Source organism: Gavia stellata, chromosome 1 (assembly GCF_030936135.1).
Source record: "Gavia stellata isolate bGavSte3 chromosome 1, bGavSte3.hap2, whole genome shotgun sequence".
NCBI lineage: Eukaryota > Metazoa > Chordata > Aves > Gaviiformes > Gaviidae > Gavia > Gavia stellata.
Window position 1 is genome coordinate 67,785,223 of NC_082594.1, and position 21,918 is coordinate 67,807,140.

The 21,918-nt window shown below is 42.5% G+C and overlaps 1 protein-coding gene across 1 annotated transcript in view; it reads right to left on the reverse strand.

The window, feature by feature from the left end:
- The window catches only part of SH3RF3 (SH3 domain containing ring finger 3), a 257,751-nt gene that overhangs the window by 36,302 nt on the left and 199,531 nt on the right, over positions 1–21,918 (reverse strand). Inside the window, exons 5-7 of the mRNA XM_059821159.1 lie at positions 10,613–10,713; positions 6,441–6,611; positions 2,830–3,080 (exon numbers count right to left, since the gene is read on the reverse strand). Coding sequence (XP_059677142.1) covers positions 2,830–3,080; positions 6,441–6,611; positions 10,613–10,713 — 523 coding nt within the window. The remainder of the gene's footprint in view (positions 1–2,829; positions 3,081–6,440; positions 6,612–10,612; positions 10,714–21,918) is intronic.

The following is a 21,918-nucleotide window of genomic DNA, read 5'->3' on the forward strand; positions in this document are numbered from 1 at the left end:
CAGTTTTTCTTTGACCAAGAAGTGTTTTTCTGGAAAATTTCTGATCCACCCTGATGCGTGGTTTTCCTACAAATTCATCTGCAGGATACATTTTTACACAGGACCAGCTGGAGTTCACTCAATCTATAACTAAACAACAATGCTAGAACAACTCAAACCACTATTTTCTGTTTCTATGGTTAACAGTGGCACCTATTACCAGGGATTGAAATAATAAGGAGTGCCATTAATCACACTGACTACACCAGCTGAGCACTCCTGCCAGGAGGGAATTTCATCCCCCAGCCTTATGCCCTATTATCCAAAGCAATACTCAACATGATGGGCCAGTGATCATCAGATTAGCACCTCCGAAGTTTACATGATTCTCTCTTACAGTAATGCCTTGACTCTATAACACCTCTTTTTATTAATGTTGCTCATAGCAAATCATCCAAACTATCATTAATCAGTCTTGAACTTGATGTGATTTTTACCATGTAGCATGAGGAAGGGCCTAAAAGTTATTGTTACAGATGCGTTCAAGACTATTCTTACTATTAGTTACCATTTCCCCCTCCCTGGATTACCAAGAAAATGTATTGGAAGGTGTAATTCCTTTCCAGAGAGCCAGACAGGGCACCACTGGTTATCTTGAAGTGATTCCCTCCTTCTGATTTTCCCATTTGGAGCCTGTGTGATGAGCAACCATGGCTGCCAGAAATCTAATTTTCCAGGATGCTTAAGCTTGCAGGGTCAAGGTTTTGAACTACTGGTTGTAGGGAGGAATGGCTTTCCTAAATTTAGAGGAAAAGCACAGTAATGGAATTTCACTGCATGTACCTGGATGCAGAAGACTGATTTGATAATCATATTAGGTACATTTCTTCTTTCATACAGGACTCGGTGTTTCCAGACACAAAGGAAACAGAAAACATGAGAAACAGTAAAATAAATGGCCTGAGAAAAATCAACTCTGAGCAGAGCTCTCACATTTTATTCTGTAATTTCATCTGCTTACTGTTACAATGTATGCCTTTGCTCTGGGATCTCTGGATCTGGACTGTGCTGCATCAAACATGCTATTAATTAGCAATGCTCACTGAAGGCTATTTTTGTTCTACACCACTCATATTTCATTTTGGGTGTATTCCTACATTAGTGGCCTTGTGCAAAATTGATTTGTTACTCATGTATATTGCAAGCCAACAGAAACGTGATTTGAATACTGTGCCAGCTTGCCTCTTTTGGAAAGCTTTTCCAAAAGTCAGTGTGCATTGCCCTGTCCTGCAGGACTAAAGAGACCTTTTGAGGGGCTCTGTCCCACAGGATACTGGTGAGGACATCCATTATGGAGAAAAATACTGATAATAATGAAGAATTTCCTTTATTTACCCTGGTAAAGGTTTATTTAATTAAAACAACAATCTCATGAACCTTCTGGAAGGGCTGGAGAACTCCCTGCTTAGGAGGTTTTGGAGCAGCTCTATGGTTCCTGGATCACGCTGCCTGCCAATTCCTTGGCACTTTAAGATGTCAGAGTAACCTGAAGGAGCAATCTTAAATCAGGGAAGCTGCTGGAGGTGTAGCACAGCAGCGCCGTGGAAGGAAGGTGTGGGGCATGCCAGGTGTGTGGGGCAAAATGATGCCACCTCAGTTTCAGGGGAGTCCATCTGCCTGTTGGCACGGGCACAGGAGGCACCAGGAGCACCCGAACGCTTCCTGAGAGCCTTGCCCAAGAGGGGACACTTCTGCCTTTGCATTGTGGGAGCAGAAGGGCTTTTGGAAGGGTGTGACTTGAGGGGAAAGCAGCACTTTCTGAACTAGACAAGAAGAGGATAAATTGATTATTCCCCAGTGTGACACGGATGCTGTGTAAAGTCCTGCCACTGTTTGCTGAGCAGAGGAGTCTGCACTGTCCGAGATTCAGATTCACACATATTTGATTACGTTTTCTTCCCTTTGGTCTGGACTGTGTAGAGGGTGAGATTAGACGGTCATAATGGTGCCTTCTGGCTTCAAAAGCTATGAATCCATGACTTACACGGCAGTGTATTTCTCATTTGTGCCTGCTCTGTTTTGTATCTAAGACCTCAGTTTTCAGCAGTCACAGTCCTTACTGATCCACCTTTGTAAACACAATGGCTCACATCCCTATAAAATATCAGAAACAAAATGTTTTAAATTTTGCTATAAAGTTCCACCACAGGATTTACTTTTACTTTATTCAACATAAGAGCTGTTTAACATCAGGGAAAGAGGAATAAATTGTACTCTAGAAAATTGTGCTGTATATCAGAAAGGGAACCTAGAAAGAACAGAGGCCCCCTGGTGTGAGAAGCTCTTATTCTCATTTCAAAAAGGTGGCAGTATTTTTCAGATCTTTCACTTTATCCCTAACACTGGGCCCGTTCTGCTTAATAAATAAATACCTTTCATCCCTGAAGCCCAATGAAATGCTTCTTAATTTTAAGTCCTGCATTACTTGCCCTGCGATAAGGGCAGTATTTTTCAATCAGCAAGCCAACCGGACTCAGAACTGTTAATCTCCTCAGTATGCAGGGTGCTTGCTTTAACGCAGATAAATTGTATAAATATTTGTAAACACTGTAATCTATTTCAGCTGTAGCAACAGAACAATCTGATAAACACAACGTGGTTCCCAGAGATCAATAGAAGCTCGTAAATATTACAAGCAAATAAAACATACTCTATTCCACATTGACTGAGCTGTGACTAAAACGAGAAAGAAAGCTGCTGGGACAGGCAGATTCAAGAGGCTTGCGCTCGAGGTGTACGACATCAATCCTGCTGACGCAGGGCGAGAGGCACCGGCAGGCGTGCACATACCCATCTGCATGGCGTTGCGGGTCTGGCTGGCTGGCTGCTGAGCTGAATACCTCAAGCAGTTATTCAACTGCGGAGAGGCTGCTTGTAGCTGGGGATGCGTCTGAGGTGCAGTGATAGGAACAACCGGTCTGACAGCCGTGGCGGCGTTGGTATGACCGGCCCCAATGGGGTGGATGGCTCCTGGGGCTCCTTTTGTTGCCAGAGCTCCCCCGGCTCCACTATTCCTGGGCTGCCCGGCTCCCACTGGCACCCTGGATGGAGACAAGGCACAGCATAAGCATGCTGCAGAGACCCCAATACCCAGCCACAATGCTGATAAGCACCTCCAGTTACTTAGGGGGGTTCAACATGACACCCTCTCAGGTGTTAAAGTAAACAGAGATATAGATATATGTTTATCTTTATAGGACACAGTTGCAAGCATGCTGGGGGACATTCTCACCCCTTTATCCTAAGGGAAGAAGTGCAGGGTGAAAATGGGAAAGATAATTTTTCTCATCACTTGTTTTCTTAAGCTACATTTCTGTCTGAATAGTTTCTAGTAAAATCACAAATCTAAATTGAGAAGAAATGGATATCTCCCAAATGTCATTTTGTGTGCCAGAGGCTATTTTACAGGCACTAATGGAGTGATAATTAAAACAGACTCAGAGATCTTTTCTTAGGACCAAACCTGCATATAGCCCCACAGGGAGAAAGAAAGATGGATAACACCAAATCTGTGTGTGGCTGTTGAAGGGGACTGAAAAGCAGCAGACTTGGCAGGGCTTGGCTTGGCTGAACACTTACCCTACCAGTGCAACCACCCCTAGCTTAGACTTGCTAAGGAAATGCAAAAGTGAAGGGAATGCGGCTGACCTTACTGAAAAGGAAATCCAAACAATAATCGACCCCTCTTTCACTGCTCACTTAAACTGTATGCGTAGTTTGTATTTCATCTGAGTGGCTGGGGAGACCTCAGGGGGAAGGAATGAGGCTCTTTCTCCTGTGCAATGAGTTCAGCCTAGAGCATGTCTTGGTCCTCTTACCATTGAGCTAGAAACTCTCTGACCAGGGCAGGAGGACACTGGGGAGGACAGAAGTACACCAATGGGCAAACTCAGCTGCTGCTCAGCAGCTCTTTCTCTGAGTTTCTTGCCCAAGTTCCTGAGTAATTTCCTTCCCCAGCAGTAGATGCCATGAAACAGAGGGATCATTTTGTGCTGTTGTTCTCTCCTGGGCTGCTCCACCTGCCAAGGTCCTCCTCCAGGAAAGGACAGCAGAGGGCATATGATGCAGAACAAAGTATGGTGGAGAAAATGGAAATGAGACAGTGCAGGGTGTTAGCAAGGGAGGAGAGGATAACAGAAAGGGTACAAGACCAACCTATGGCGGGTGGGACTGGGAGAACTTCTAGGGCCCCAAAATTGTTTTGTGGGAACACAGAGAGGAGAAGAGCAGAAAAGAGTATGCTGAACAATCTGGCCCGATTCAGAGGACAAGAAAGATAGAAGAAGCAACTGTAAGAAAAGAGTGGAAAGGGAAAGAGCCAAAAGAGTGAAATTCTGATTGAAAGAGACCAAAACACAGGTTGGAAGATACGATCCAAAAGTGCAAAAGATAGCCATCCCCTCTGCCCAACCCCCCTCCCCCCAAAATCACAGGAGGAAAAACAACACTGTGGTGTCATTGACTTGACTCGTCTCATCGTTCAAGGTTTGCCTGGATTACATTTTGCTAAATGAATCTGATTTTTTTTTTCTTCAAATTTTTTTTCATCAGCCTCCAGGTAGGGAAAAGCTGGGAATCCTACCAGATGGAAATCTTGACTGTCTGTCATCTGCTGTGAAGAGCTGGCAGGGTAGCAGCAAGGTTCAGCTGGAGTTGGCTTGGCCATCTGCACTAGATTGAGTTTGCCAGAAAAGCACACCTTAGTCCACTGAAAGCTGCGTTCAGGCAAACATGCACACCGACAGGTACAGAAGCTATCTGTGACTCCCACAATGCTGGATAGATGTTGGATGTGGCAAATTTTCTCTGCTGCCCTGTGCCTGTCCATCTAAAGGGTCTTGTCCTTTTTCCACCATGCTCTGCTCACACATGTGCTTTGGCAGCTTACAAATCTAGTTCAGTGTTATTAAATTCACAAGCAACTTCTTTTTCTTGGGTTTTGTAGGGAGTAGCAGAAAAATGTGCATGAATCTAATCCTCTGCTTTGCTGTCAAAGGGGGACAAAGTAAGTTGGAAGTGCAGCAAATAGGAGATTTTGTTGCTATCAGATTTTTCTTGCTGTTCTCACTGAGGGTGATTTACACAGGAACTTAATTAGCTCACAGGATCATAAATATAATCATATAGCTGCTTTCAGGTTTTGTGGAAAGCACTTTTGCCCTTTAGCACTTCTCTCTGTCTTGTTCTAGCTGTGACATGCTGCATTTAATAAAGTCTTGCTGATTCAGATCACCAACAGTTCTGCACAAACTTCTTTACTAATTAAGAGCTGAAGAGGCAAGGAGTGAAGGTGGCCAAGGGGCTCTATAAAATCAGGTAAATACATTTAGGTTGATGAACAGTGAAGACCCCCTGAATTAATTCTTTTTTTGACTGAAATGCAATATTAGGACTGTCAGCAGGCTTAGTTATTGTCTTCTAATCTGCTCTTAATTTTTGGTCTTGCTCAGTCCACATATTACAAACTTGACATAAACTGAAGATGGAACAAACCTGGATCAATATTTCAAGATCAGCACTGTCTGAGTTGTGAGGTGCCTTTCTCTGGAGAGGAGTGAAAGATGGTAGAGACCGTGTGCATGTGGGAGGAGAGACTGAGAGCATATGAGGAGGAGTGAGTTTGATTTGCAAACCCACGGTTGCTCTAAGGAAGATATGGGCATACACATGGCAACATTAACCCGCAAGGAGCACGTGTCTAGGACACACTGATGAACTTTATCCTCAGCTTGCAGACTATTTCAGAGTGGGCTCTAGATCAGAAACACCCTTTGATTTGGTGTTGTCCAATACTGAACTCTGACAAATGGCATTCCTCCCCAAACATGCTATTATTTCCTTTTCTCCTTTTCTGCAACTGATACAGAGGTAGCTAAAATCAGACAATTTACTGAACTCTCCTACCAATTCTGAATTTTAACAGTTCAAACATTAGTCTTGATCCAAATGGTCCAAGACCTTTGATTTAAGAAAAAGAAAATCTACATGAGGAGCTATTGAAAAGCAAGACACAAGCATTCCTTGTTTTGTGTATCCCCGTTACATGTCCAGTAGTTTTATAACACTAAAAAAATCATTAGCCAACAGATTCTTTACAATAGTAAAACCTGGGCTCATCAGGCTTCGTAAAGTCAGAGGTTGTAAATGCCATCATTTAACACAACTAGTGAAGTCTTCTGAGAACACGGATAACTCCAATGATACTAGTGAAGTCTGAGAACACGGATAACTCCAATGCTACAAACAGCAAGTTTCATTACCGAAGTCTGCAATGCCACCAGAAAATTTCTGGAAGGGGAATGTGATTTAAAAGCAGACCTACGTTGTTTTCAGCATCCTCCAGACACAGAATCCCTCTCAGCCCCAGCTCAGGCATATCCACCTTGGCCAGTGGTCCTCACCTTGAAACAGGCGTCACGTAGTTGCCTGGGAAGACGCCAGACATCCCACTCCTCAGAGACGTCCCCTTGAACCAGCCATCCTGGCACTTCTCAATGACGCGGTACATTTCACCTTTGCGGAGCTCCAGCTCGTCATTCTTCTGAGGCTTGTAGGCATACAGGGCTAGGTAGCTGCGGGGAGAGGTCACATGAGAAGAAAGCACACAGCTGACATCAACCACCGCCTGTCCCGCTTTGACTACAGCCCCGCAGAGCAGAAAGTGAGCAGAAACACTGCTCAGAAACGGTAGTTAGAAAGGGACATCATTACAGCACACTAAACAAGGAACGGCAGAGACAAGATCAAGTGGATACTAAGACAATACAGGAATAACTAATCAGATTAAAGTCAGGGGCTAATTTAGAAATTAATAGGACATACTTCACACCCAGGGCACAACCAAGGCAAAACGCTGCCACAAAGCAGCAATGAAGATAAGAGTTTAGCAGCAGTTTCAGAAGGACAAGGCAATTCCAGAGACAACCAGAGTAACCAGGACTTGAATGGGAAGGCTTTGCAAAGCCTGACATCTGGATGAAGTATATATTCATATGCTTCAGGGTGGGAGACGCCTCTACTATGGATTTTCAGAAGAAACTTTTCTTATGGGTAGGCTACTTTATAAAAGTTTAAGGCAGCTTTTCTTGCAGCTTTCTTGATGCTATTTATGCTGGCCAGTTTTAGAAACAACACACCGAACTCTCCTGATCCAGTATGGTAATTCTTGTATAATGTGGGTAAAACAAAAACTGACAGAGGGACAAATTCTGCAAAGGGATTTTTGCTTAAGTAAGTGAAATGGTAGAATTTGGCTTTGGATGTTTTGTATGCAAGTATTCTAATAAATATTTAATCCAGGACCCAATATGTAGAACTTTTTATTTATTTAATTACAGCTTTTATTTATACCCTTTGTTTAGAATCTTTCTTTTTATTTCTCTTTTGTTCTTCCATTACTACTTCAGGGATGTGTCTGTGTTGTGAAATGACTACAACTTAAAGTCCCTAAAGGTATTTTCTCTGTTTAGAGAGATCCTTGTTGAAAATTAAGAATGATTGCTTGCACTTTGGGGAATAATGGAAAGTCAGGACAGGATAGCAAGAATGCACACGCAGAACAAAACTTTCTTTGTAAATACCAATTTTAATTCGGTACTGTCACCTTTCTATAAATGCAAAAAGGGATTTCTGGTAATTCTTGATTAAGGTTGCGCCTTCTTGAGTTTTCTTTGCTATGTGCCTTACAGACAGTGCAGAGAGATTAGGGCAAATGGGGAAACACTTATGGAAAGTGCATCTACACTACAAAGTGCAGCAGAATGCTCTTAGGCACGGAGGTGGGTGAGAAGAGGCTTGCTGCCCATGTTATAGTAGCGAACCACAGAAATAATGTAAACTATAACCATTGTGATTGTAGACTTGCAGCCAATAAAAATGATACATGGCTTTTTACTTCTGTTCTCCAGGAAATATAATTGAGGAATAAATCCTGTTAGTTTTCCTGATTCTACTCCTTTACGGTACCAGTAGATTTCCTTATTTTTATTCTGAAGGCAGTAAATAAACAGCAGTAACGAGCAGAATATGAAATATTTGGTAACAGCTCCTTGGGGCATCCTTAGGCTGATGTGCCTGGCTCTGTTTAGCACGTGCATGGGGTACAAAGACCTAATCAGAAACTGTATTTCATTAGTCAACAGATGGGAGAAACCATCCTGCACATCCTTTGTTTAGCCTATATAATCAGGTGGTCCTGAGCAGGTCTCTAGCTGTTCACCTGATGGAAAACATGAGGCTACATATGAACTGAAGAACATTAAAATGCATTGCCCTGACATGAAATAAGGTTGCATGCTTCAGTGCTAATCCTTCAGCACAGTGCTCTGCTGGGACATAATGGAAAGTACCAAGACTGCACTCACTCAAGGGAGCAGAAAGTGTGGCTTTGACTACCTCTTTTTATGTTGCTGCTTACACAGGGCTCATATTCAGAAGGTATGGGTAAATCAGGGGGTCAAGGAGAGAGCATTTTAGATAGACTGACTTAGCCCTTTCCTCAAAGGGCTACATGTAATAATGTAATTTACAGGTTGAGATGCTGGAAGAAGGTGCAAGGAAAATTACCCTAAGTGGATCATAGGCTTCTTTCCCTTGCAGCTACCTCCAGCTCTGCTACTAGTTTCTTTCTGTTCCTCCCTGCAAATTCGCCCAACTCAGCCTCCAGTAAGCCTGAATAACCAATATCACAATGAGCCTAAACATCCTCCAGAGAGAGTATCAAAATCCTTGCAGAGACTAAAAGATGGTGCACAATAGCCCAGCCTGGACTCCATGCCAAAACTAACCAATCTCTGTATTGCTAAACAGATGAAAACTTTCATGGGATAACCACATAGCATGACCCTGGGACAACGGAGGTGATCAGCAATCTTCATGGACCGGCGATCCCACCACCTACGTGGGTCAGTGAGAATGGCCATCCCTGGGGGTTTCCTCTATCAGGGGCCTCTCCAAACCCAGTGACAGGCCCAGCCTGGGTCCACTGCCTAGCCATGACTAGCATGCCCATTCCATAGGGACAGGCGTATGCCCCATGTGCTGGCAGAGAGGGGGCTGTGGGAGAGCTGGTGGGATGCCTGCTGTCATATACGGCTGAAAACAATTTGAGTGCAGGCAGCTTCCCTCCCCGGAAAGCATTTCTGGGCTTTTTCTCTGGCAGGCGATCGGGGCTAGTGGTCCCATTTGCTGAGGCTGATTTTACTTTAAGCCAAAGCCTTTGGACTTGGACACATTTCACCGTTCTCTAGATTTTAGGTGTGAAACTTCACCAGCAAACTCTCTACAACTGAGAAGAAAGGGAGCAGGACCTAGAGGAAGCCAAAATCTTTATAAAAAGTTCCCTAAAAAAAGGCCTAAGCGAGAAAGTAGCTCATGTTCTTGGCCTTGGGGAGCTGCCTATGACTACTTATAACGCAGAAGCCCCAGAGCTCTGTCTAGGGTTGTAGCTCCCCAGTTCTGCTAGAGCTTTCAGATAACGCTTCCTCTTTGATTGGAATTTGTCTCGCAAATGCAAAATGACAGACGGGATTATGAGGCTGCTTCATGGGGGAGACGACAGGAGAAGCATGGGAGGGAGAAGGGGAGGCTTGCTGAGGCATGGAGGCAGGGGCATTGTCAGAGAGCTGGAAAATGTCCTGATTCAGCAACTAAATACTGGGAACACTGTCAGTTACTGCTTCCTAGTCTGGGCAACATCTGAAATAAATTTGTGCCCCACTATGTGCCACACAGGCTGCACAGGGTGACCACAGGGTGATGATGAGATCTCTCTGTGGGGCAGTCAGTGATGTGTGGTACCCCTTAGGTATGAAGATCTCACCTTATAGCCAAGAACAAATTTGTTTTGGTTCTGTTCCAACTCCCCTATTCTCATTAAAGCAGATTTGCTATGTTATTTTAGGATTTTATTTGTGAATTCAGACCTTGTTTTAGCCATATCATAAACCCTTAATATATTGGTGTGCATATGTGTGTATGTCTATATAGTTCTACTGCTTTCACAAGGTATATGTGATGAGAGGAAAGGGTTCAGTAGTTTAACTAGACAGGTACCAGATAAACCAACCAGTCTAGAAGAGATTTATTATAATGAAGTCTACTCTTTTTGTTCTGTATCTAGTCAACCTTCTGTTATTCTACACACTATTCAGTAAGCCCATATGCCCATATGTTCATTTGTTGCCTCTGTTTATGGCACTGAAAAAATGCAATTGGGTCATTTTTTCTTGTTAATGATGAATGTATCAGGTGTTTGATTTCATGGTACTACACCTTTTTAAGAGCTTTAAATGAAAGAAGATTTTATCTAGCTGAGCAGCATTCCGTTTACTTCACAGTGCTTCATACAGCTGTAATAAATATAACAGGAGTCTAAAAGTGCTCAGAGAGAAAGGGGGAAGTCTTGCCTTTCTCTACTCATTTTCCAATTTCAGCAGAGGCTGGGTCATGTATGAAATTGTGATCTCTCTCTTCTCAGAATGCTCCTGAGCTGAGGTTCAGGCTTTCAGATTTCAAACACACGCACACAGGATTGGAAACAAAGAGTGCACAGTGACTGAGATGAGCTGCTTACATATTGAGGGGGAGCTGGACTTTCGGTGGTGTTCCCTGATCTCCAATTATTGCACTTGTCCTGGGACCAGCCACCGTGGCTGTTCCAATCGAAGAGGAATCCTGAAAATACACAAAGAAGAATGGACAAGGTTTAAGATGAAGCCCACCATTTCCTAAAATGCTATGGGGTGAAGGCACAGAGAAAAAAAAAAATCACATCTTTTATCAATTCCCAGACTTTCTAACTTCATGATACTGCATTAAAAAAGATATCTTTTAACCTTACACATTCCAAAAATACATTTCTGACACACAGAATATTAGGTTATTAACAGCATTTCCACGTACCTGTCAGAGAAATTTAGTTGTACCTTACATGCAGATCTTAAAAGTTTTAGAATGCAAAACTGCTTGACTGCTTTGTAAAATCAGCTCAACATGTACATCCCTGCAATACTACCTTCTTTGGTGAAGGTAACCTTTTCCCCTCAAAAGCGTGTTTTAAAAGTTTTACTCTTTTGGTTAATGGTTATCAATCTATGGAGAAGAAGATACTATTCAATTTCCAAAATGCAGTCTCGTCTCTCTATACTGTTTTTATCATCAGGAATATTCTTCTCCTTAAGAAAAAGGTGACAACACAACCCAAAACAGGAGTATCTCTGAATGGAGATAGTAGGAGTCCAGTCCACTTTTACTGCAGCCAATAAATCCCTACTCTCATATCGAGAACAGGGCAGATCTCCAGCTATTAATGTTGAAAAGCAATTCTAAATGTAATCATTCATTCTTCAAAGCTTAACGCTCAGCAAAAGTATGCAGGGCAAACTCTTTTGAGTTGTCTCACCAAAGTCCCCATTCATCTGTGTCAAAAATGAGTCCTGAATGGAAACTTCTCCTGAAGTCATGTGAAGGCCTGTAGCAACAGCTCTTTGCTGCAGAGCTGGGCTGATGGGACTTGTAATGGTTTACTTGAGCAAAAGGCTTTTTTAGTAAGTCTAACCGAATGCTGCATGTACATCCGTATGCAGAATGGCTCTACAAAGTAGGATCCAAAGTTTATGCAGAAATTGCAGGTTCAGACAGAGCCTGCTACATACAACAAAGATTCTGAGCAGTTCACAGAACTCCAGTGCAGCTTTTCTGCTTCAAAATGCCATCTACCAAACAGTAAATATTGATTTATTTTGGGAACAGAAACATAGGGACATTTTTTTGCACTTACAAATGACACTGAATTAAACCAAGGCACATATTGGTACTTAATTAATGGATTTCAAGGTCACCTCATTCCAAAGAAACCCACATAATTATTACAGTGTCATGTCTTGATATTGCGTTGCTAAACTATATTGCTTTGCTGTATATTAACACAATATAATTGGGAAATCATGCAGCAAAATATGAAGACACTGCTCTGTGATTCCATAGCTTTTGGCAACAAGCAGCAAGCTGCTTCCTCTCTCACCAACATCTACACTTAATCATGAAGTTGTAGTGACAAGTACTTCTCCTTTTTCTCATTATTTCCCCTCAGTTTCTGGCTGCTTGCTCAAGTAAGGAAGGTTCCAGACAGCTCTTAGTCCTATGTGTAAAAGTAAGCATTCTTTCCAGTTCTGTGACTAAGGCTTTATTAATCCTGCCTGTCACATCAGTGAGATAATATCAACTTACAGAAAAAAACACCCAACCCACCCAAAAATGTAAGGACAGTTGGAGAACGATCCCTTATTTGTTATTTTGAGCTGGTTAATGGGGTTAGGGATTGTGGAAGATGCTGCGCAGAGAGCCCTGGCAACTGCCTCAGCCAAGAGGTAAGTGAGAAATCAGCTGGTTCAAACTTCTTCATGTTGTGCCACCAGTGTACGCCTGCTCTGAGCTAGAGAAGCTGTCTCCAAGAAAACAGAAAACAGATTGGTCCCCACCCTTTTCTGGTAGGACAAACCACTTTGGTTTTACCTCAGGAAAAAGCAGAGCTGAGTGAACAGCCTCAGGGTGCAACCATAAAGGCAGAGAAGATCACAGTAGTGTAAGACAGGTGCTACTCCTTCCTTAGCTCCTACAATCCTCCCTCCGCACACCTCAGAGAAGGCAGAGTTTGCAGCGGTGCTGCTATTCCAGCCAGGAGTGCCCACTCCAGGCACCCTGGCTAAGCCAGCCTGGCTCTGCAGAGAGATGAGCTCAAGTCTGGAGAGCAGCATAGCTGTCTAAGCATCATCTATTTGCCTGTTTGCACTGACAGTGGCGGCTTCTGCACCTTCTATATTACTGGAAGCATGAGCCCAAGTAGTTTCAATGTACTACTATGTTTGTGCTAACACAGTCCTAAGGATTAAGACATTATGTAATTGTCATTCAGTGTTGCTAGATGACAATCTTGCTTTCTCCCCTTAAATAATCCTGAAGAAATCTCCATAGTCCTGTATGTTCTCTATCCACCTGACGTTCAGTTTCTTGCATATGGCCTGTTACTGTAATACCGCTGCATCTGGTGCCAGCCTGGACCCTACAAACTGTCCAATTTTGCCCCTTTGCACAGCCTAGTATCATATGCTTCCAAATTTTAAATCGGTGCCTGCTTCCTGATTGTGCTCTAGTTTTTCTTTAGCTGTTCTCCCCTGCAGGCTTTGACATGATGGTGTACTTGCCAGCCTGCCTATGACCCCACTTTGCATCATCAGGTTTTACTCCACGGGACCCGCTGGCCTTCCACTGCATTGAATTCAGATCCTCTGTTCACATCTTGGCATTTACTTTCACACAAGTATTCTGCTCTGCAGCTTCATCTGCCTCTGTGCTCCCTGATGAATTCTTTCTGTGGCTGCCTGATTGCTACTATGCATCTGAATGTTCACTAGCTTTGCATTTAAACTACAGTCCCCGACACAGTTGGTGAAGGCTTTCTAAGCCTTTTCTTTCAAGGTCCTGTTCTCTCTCTTATGTCTCACTAATTAGCTCATATTATAAGATACAATATTGCTAGACAATTTTGCAAGACAACATTTGCAGTAAGATTTTGAAGAGACTGAATTTGGTGAAAGAATAATCTGCTATTTCTTCATACTTTTGATTACCTTTGTGGAAGTTTACTTTTCCACTTGCCATTCCTACAATTTTATGTGGGTCTCCCCAGCTACTGGTAACACTAATAATCCTCCTGGAGAACACAGCAAGCCTTTCTCCATCACAGCTGCTGGCAGGGCTTAGTTTGTTTTCCTTCTTTATTTAGCCCTGGAGCCAGGTTGTACTCTTGCTATTGTGATCTAAGGAACAAGGTACTAAACACGTCCTCCTTTCCTCTTCATCTGCTCAGGGGAACGAGAATCCGAGACGATGCTCTGATTTTTTTGTTCTCTGCTTTGACACCTGTTTGGAGGTCTGTGTGCCACATTCTTCCTTTCTTGATGGCACACCCCTGCGTGATCCACTTTTCTGTGGCACTAGGCACGCAAATACACCACACAGGCATTACACACAGAGGGCCCAAACACTGCAGCATTTGCATTTTAATCACCTTTGCTAACCCTTACTCAGGAGGCGACTCCTCTCACAGGTAGGTTTTTAAGATGCACGTGGGCACCTATTAATAAAAACAGGCACCTTGCCGAGTTTTCTCAGGGAGGCATTAAGAAGTACTTCACTGTCCGATTCCCATGGATTTTACTGCAATCTAAGTAACAAGAGTCACCTCTGAAAATGCCATTTGGTGCCCCTCTGTATCCTTATGAGTCTCTAATGCCTTTAAACGTTTGGCCATTGAGTTTCCAAATGTGACCTGCTGGGTAATCACACTGTAGCACACGTCCTGATGAGGAGGCTGTTTACTCTAATGATGGTGTGCAGTTTTCTGAACTAGACGCTGCCAACTCTCATCCCATTTACTTAGGCCACTAAACAGCCAGATCTGACTTCTTCATGCTCCCACTCCAATCTGGCATCCTCCGAGGACCACTTACCACTGCCAAAGTTTTCAGCTCAACAGCAACAGCTTTTTTCTTCCAAGGGACGATACAGACCCAGCTGCCAGCCAGCAGGGAAAAGCAGCTGCACGAAGGCACGCTGAAGACCACCTCCGGATACCTCTGTACTAATTCCTGCTTCTTTGTGCCCATTAGTAGCACAGCAATGTCACTTGTACTGTGGAAGGCTAAATCTTGAGTAAAACTCCTGGACTATACACACGGGCACAATGATGCTGCATGACAGATATCTTGCTCCCAGCACATGCTGTGCCACTTGTTTTTACCACCAGCTACTCTGGTGTAGTAGATGATTATGTACCCATGGGCTGGACAGTAATATAAAAGGACCTTTTGCTTTTTGTCTGTAAACACAACAGTCTCCTTATGACCACTGAAACACAACTCCCCCCTCCCCTCAACACTTAAGCTAATGTCTTATAGAAATGCGCAACTCATGCCTTGAGGCCTCCTTAAAAATTGTGTTTTTCTTCCTCCCAGTCTCCGTGTTGGCTGTTATAAGCAGAATTTACAGGAGGGCCAAGAATGTAGGAAGGCTCTGCACAAAGGTATCTTGGGGCTTGGCTAAACTTGATCTAGTCCTAGCAGCAGCGTGGTCCTCTGGAGCAAAACAGCAGCAGAGCATGGGGTCTCTGCTCTTGGTCCACACACAGCATTTCCAACACCATTTTAAAATGCTTAAGTAAGTCACAGCACCAGGCACCTGTTCAGGTGTCATGCAAAATGAAGAGAGCCAAAGCTAGCTGACAAAAATGGACTTTGCAGATGACTGTCCAGCCTGAGGGTCAGCATTTCCTGGTGAGAACAAACAGTCCGACTTCCTCAGAAGTCACCGCAACATGTCTAAGCTCAGATGGATCTCATTCCTTCTCCAGCTGATAAGTATTGTTTGCAAGAGAACTACAGGAGCATCAAAACAAATTGCACTTTAATGTATACGTAATGATACTTTTCTATTACAGTTTATAGCATATACTCCTGAGTAAATAATACACTGCGGAGATGTTGCTGCCTCTTGTGTCAGCTCTGACATATATTTCAAAGCAACCAGCCTAGCAAAACATTACTAACAAGCCCACAGAGACCAGGAAATTAAAGGTAATAACCACTCATCTGGGCTGAAACTTCATCTCAAATTCATTCCTCTTCTCTCCTCCTATCCACATCTCTATGAAAGCATAAGTATTAGTAGTCTGGACTTCCAGCATAAACTATCTTTTTGTCTCCCTTGTAGATTTACTTTAGGTTTTCACCAGTACTTTAAGGCCACGTTTGTGGTTTAATTTGAAAAGGCATGGTGCCTATGGGAATTAGTGAAGTGCCTTGCAAAAGTATGGGACTAGGTCTTGGAGGGGAATAGAAGTCATGAAGACAGTGATAAAACCAGGAACAAAGTACAATGATATTGCAGGTTCCAGCAGCCTTCACAGAAAAATAATTGCTACTGCTATCAGACGAATGTTCTTATCATCTAGAAAATCACCAACCAGAAATCTCTATTTTGACTTCAAAGCAAATCCAGCACTGTCTCACCACAGGGCACTTATCACATTCATTAATTCACGGGAAAATGTCTTTTAATGTCTTGAATGCATATTTACAGCTTATTTTAAATTTTGCTTTAATATTGCCTTAAAATAAGAGAAAAAACCTCCAACATTCAACTCACATAGGTTGACATACCATCCTCTGGAAATATCACAAAAAATAGGCTAATGGTCTTTAAGATTCCTGTGACTCGTTTCTCTAATTCGCTGACTCCATAAAACAATGAGTGCGGCAATCACTCCAGGCCTTAATGTTCCTAGAAATAATGTATTAGCACTTAATGCATGGCAGTGCCAGCAAGTATTGATGAAAAGTGTTACACACAAGATCAAGTAGCCTCATCAAATGCTAATTACGAAAGTGGGAGCTGAAACGGACTTACCAATTCTAGAGTAAGACTTTTTCTTCCATAATGGCATGTGTGTAAAAAACTAACAAATGTGCATGGCAACAGCTGCAGCTGCATAAATAGCTGCATAAATACCCAGTGCCTTCCTGCAAAAACTGGAGCTAAATTTATATGAGTTAGTATTTACTGAGGGATTCTTATAACCTCTAAGTATCTGTGGCTGTGGATGAAGGTAAGGCAGAATATTATGCCAGCCTGCTCCAGCACCACGTTGGCCCTGATTATTTTTTGGCTTATAATAGGCCAAAAACTCTAGACCATGTCTTCTGCGAATAGCTCATGGAGCTACGCAGAGAGCTGGAGAAGTCACATAAATGTATTTCCTGAGTTTCTATTTCCGCTATCCTGCAATCTAAGGATGGCTGCAAGTCAGAGGAAAAAAAACCCAAATATTTTTTGTCATCTTCTTCCAAATGTTCATCTGACATTACTATCCATAAACGCACTGATTATTCTGGTTTGCAGCTTCTCAGTTCCCCCAAATGAGGACTAATTAACCATCATGTGGATGAGCATCATGAGAATTATATTTTATTCAGTTTTGTTTCTCTCTCAGACTAACCGTTTCAGCACTGAGCACCAGTGTCTAGCTCTCCACCATGAGGTTTTAAACGGTTTTATAGTAAATAGTTTCTTGCAATTCTGGGATCAAAGAGCATGAAAAATCAAATGCAGAGAGACAGGAAAGCTTAAAGTGAAATCTTGACCTCTAAATGATGTTAATTTAATCCCACGTTCATAATTATCCTTTTGATAACTGCACAACAAACTCATCGGGGTCCTGTGCAATGCCACTTGTAGGAAGTCCCCCTTCAAGGAGATAGTAGTGGTAAACAAATAAACAAAAAACCCAAACAAACAAAAAAGGGAAAATACACACACACTGTAGTCATTTCTGTTCAAATGTCATGCCTGTACACATAGCGTGTGCTGGCTGGACAGGATTTTGTGGTATAGTGTAAATACCAAGAGAGTGCCTTGCTTGCTCTTGAGGTTTCCATATCAGTAGTTGACTGGCAGGTAGCATAAAGCCTCAGGATTAGCCCTGTGCAAAAATGATTTCAGTGGCAAAATGTTTTTGGGTTACTACCCTGAGGAACATCTGGAAAAAAATTTTTTGTTTTTGTTTTACAGGCAATGGGATTTCACGCACCGTTGAATAACCCTTCTAAAGCACAACCTTCTTTTCCTAGATCCTGTAAAAAATTAGGTTTCGTGGTTCTTGAAAAATCTTTCAAAATGTATTTGTGATGAGGCAAATTATAGGATAAAGAGAAGACACTGTCTCTAAACTGGTAGCTTCTGAAAGGCGATTTTGCTTTGACCTGGATTCTCGGTAGCTTATGTAATCAGTCAATAGATTGAATCACCTCATGTGTCTCATTTGCAACAGTTTTGACAAATAATGTAATATATCCCAATATGCACAGAGCATAGTCAACGATCTATCCATAGCCAAAAAAAATGCAGCTTACATGCCTGCCCAAAACTCTCTGTTTAAGAAAACTTAACTCCTTCCCACCTACAAACCCCCAAACAACAGCTTTTTATAAAGTGATTTAAAATAGAGATGCAATGAATAGGCAATGTTTGGAACCAGTTCTAAATAATTCTGAGTAGAATTGGGAATGTACAAAGAACATGAAGTGGTTTAGGTTAGACTTCAGCAAAGTCTCTCATGCTGTTTTCATGACATATTTTGAACTAAATGACAGAAACACAGGTTGGGCTAATATTACTTCTCTTTTGCCATTTTGACTGGTGCAGCCTCCTGAGATAGCTGCCTTTGGTTTCAGCTGTCTCACTGTCATTAATGGATGTCCAGTCAGTTGTCATTCACAGCCAGCAGCAGAGCAGGTTTGATAGAATTTGGACTCCAGGCCAAAGCTGAAAAATACCCAAATTTCTCTTTTCTCAGAGCCTGTTGTACACTTGAAAATTCAAGGTTCATTTTTAGTCTTTGGATTTTATGAATAATCTGTATGCTTCTCATGGTCAGCACATTTAGGTTATCAGCCAAGGCTCAACCAGAGTTCTGCTATGACATTTTCTCAGTTAAATTCAGCACTTTTAAATAACTGATAAGGAGTCACACTTCCAAATGATTTATATAGTGAGACACTTCAAGGAACATTTTTCATTTCAAATACCGTCGTCACTCTTTGGGACTGGGAGCGTGCAAGACATTGTTCTCAGCTTTTCCTGAACATGTGGCCTCTGGTTAGGAGTCTGTACTAACACTCGCAGATACAAATGGACTTCTTATGCATGGTGATGAGTTGTTCAAAACACACATAGAAGTTCCTTCTGCAGGGAGGATCCTTTCTTCCTCACTCAGCTGTTATCCTGGTGTGCACGCCACACTTCATTATTCATGAGATGCATTTTCTGTCAAAAACCAGGGGATTCGGAGCAGTACTGACCTATGACCTTTCCAAATAGCAAGGAAGAATAATTCATAAGGGGTGAAAATGGAAGCAAGACAAGCCATCTGGGGCCTAGGCATGATTACTGTCCAGGGGGACCTTCCTCGCTCCCCAGGGAGACTCAGTTACGAACCGCTCCTCTGCACCCGTAACCTAATTCAGCTTCAGCTCCATCACAGGCCTGCAGCACTACTTACATCTTCAATAAAAATCCATTTTGCCAGCATGATAGAACATTCTGCATGATGGACAGACACTATTGCCTTTTAGATGGAGATCTTACATTTAATGAGTGATACTCAGCATGCAACAAAAAGCATACGAGAAGTAAATTTGGCTGCAAGCGAAATGAAGATTCCAGCATTGCCTCTTTGAAAATAAATGCTTTGTATCCTGGCTATTGTGGTCTTTGAGTCACTATTTTATCCAGCTGAGGTGGCTTGAAGCTGATTCTTCTACCTTTGAGCATCCCTAGGTTTGCAGTCAATGAAGGTGGTTTTCAGACCATCACTCATTTAAAAATGCATCTTGGCTTTTGGGAAACAGCTGAGTTGGTTCTGCTTAAAGAACAATGAACATGTTATGGAAGGCCTGTAGTCTTCAATTATTAAATTAATGATATGCAGAAGTGCTTTCAAAACATGTGATTTCATACTCTAGTCTGCATGTCAGTGCTCAATATGCATAAATCTATGCCCTCCTGGAGAAGCAGGAGGCTTATAATAGTCTAACAACTCATAAAAAGAAAAAACATGTCAGTTCAGCATGGAAGTCTGGTTTCAATTCACAAAAATTGACAAAAGCCACAGGAATATAGTACTATGCATGAAATCACTTCTAAGGGGTGGAATATATTCCACATTTACTGAAACATCTAAAATTTGCACCTAGATTTTAAGTTCCTACAGTAAGAAGCCTTCGATGTCTCTGTTTCCTCTCACGTCAGCAGAGAAAAAGCAGGTGCCCCAGATGTAGGCACCTCAGGTCTAGAAGGAAAATGGATGCTTGTTTTAAGAAGACTGTTTTGCTGGGCACCAGCTGGTTGCCTGAGGTAGGGGACTGGATGCCGTTCAAGAACTCCTGTAATTGAATTTTGCTTGTTCAAAGGACAGGCTATGGGAAAACCGTGTCAAACTTTTTAAAAAGGTAGAAACCCCCTGCAAGCTAAATACCAACCCTGATATGTACCAGAGAAGCTCATCCCTATGAAACTGAACAAAATTCCTTTATTTCTTTTTATGAGGACATCTGTTAAATAAACAATGATAAAGTTCCTGGAAATTTCAAGGACATTATATAAAGACACAATAAACCAAATTTGGATTCTAATGGTGAAAGGAAAGGCATAAATTTGCTAGATAGTCAGCACTGAAACTGTAAATTTGTTGTTTCCCCTATAAGAAATATGCTTTGGCTGACTTTGCTGCTGCAAACTAGCAGGGGCTTGAGATGGTTACAGAGGGAAGCACTCAAGGGCTGTGACGATGACTTGCAGGGCAGAGGGGGTCCTCTTCAAGCGAGGAAAGAAAAGGTGAGACATTTTTGCAGCAGAGCTCACCAGTAAGTTTGGCAGCTACACGCACAGCCTTCCTACCAACCTGCCCATGCTCTCAGCAACGCCCCTGAGCTCTTCTGAAACAGCAGTAGAGTCAGTTTACAGGTTGTCAAGATGTCAAACCCCTAACAAGACATACAGGACATTTACCTTAAAAACAGCAAACACATTTTAGAACAAAACGATCCACAGACAAGATTCTCACTGCCAGAACGCCTTGATGTAAGAGCTCAGGGGCCCTTTGTTTATGCTACTTTGGCTGGCATTCAGCCACATGAATAAAAGAAAAATGCTGAACTGATTTTCTGTCTAAGGCTGCAGCATCATCAATTGTTTCAGAGCCATGTCAGGTCTTAGCAGATGGCAGAGAAAGAACTGAATTTCTGACATTTTTAATTAAAATGTAACCCCTATTATTAAGGGATTAATTGATACATAAATATAGCTGCACAATTTTAACGTACATTTTGTAAGAGGCAAGTTCTGGACTCTTTGTAGACCTAACTAAGAAGGCTGAAAGCAGGTGAATTCATGTTGGTAGCTCTTGTGATTTTATTGCTACTCTTACAAGAGCGAGGCATTTTTCTGAAGGCTGCTCCTACAGTAAAGAGAATATAGTGAGAAAGTCAGCTCCACTTTTTTTTTCCCCAACAGATCCACACTCCTAGCAAAGTTTGAAAGGAAAATGTTTAAATCCCTCAAATCAGAAAGCAAATAGTAAGGCCCTCAAAACCAGAGATATGTATTCATACATGTAACTGCCACACGTGGGGTGACTGGGTCCTTGGACTGCAATAACGTTTCTTGACAGAGGGAAACCTCTTTTTGCTAAGGTTGATCTGAACCACCAAGACTCTTTTTCCCCACTCTGGATTTTGGCCAAGACAGTTTTGGTGAGCAGTGAAAGATGCATGTGCTCAGCTGCCTTGTCTGCAAACCTGCTCTATACCCTGAGGCAGAAGAACCACTCCCCAAACCTGTTTCCACCATGGGCACACTGGAGTGGCTTCATTATACCATAGCCTTAGCTGTGCTTCTGGTCATGACACAGACTACATGTCTTCCCATCTGCTGCAAAGGACGCAACCAACCTTCCTTCAGGATGGATTTTGATAACCATAAGTTGTTACAGAGAACACGGGGCCCTTCTTGACCCTACCACTTGTGCCCAAATGCCACAAGGGTCTGTGAAATGAGTGGGGTTTTGCACACCAGTTGTTCTGTTAAAATGGGGGAGAACAGTCTAGGCATTTTCTGCTTCACAGTCTAATTTTTGTGGTTTACTAGCTTAGAATGAGTCTTCACATGATCTAGCAAAGGGTGTGCATGGTTTTTCCCTTGACTAGCACAAGAACAGAAAAGCCACAGTCTGTCACATCTCTGTAAGGTCCACATGTGTCACTCTGA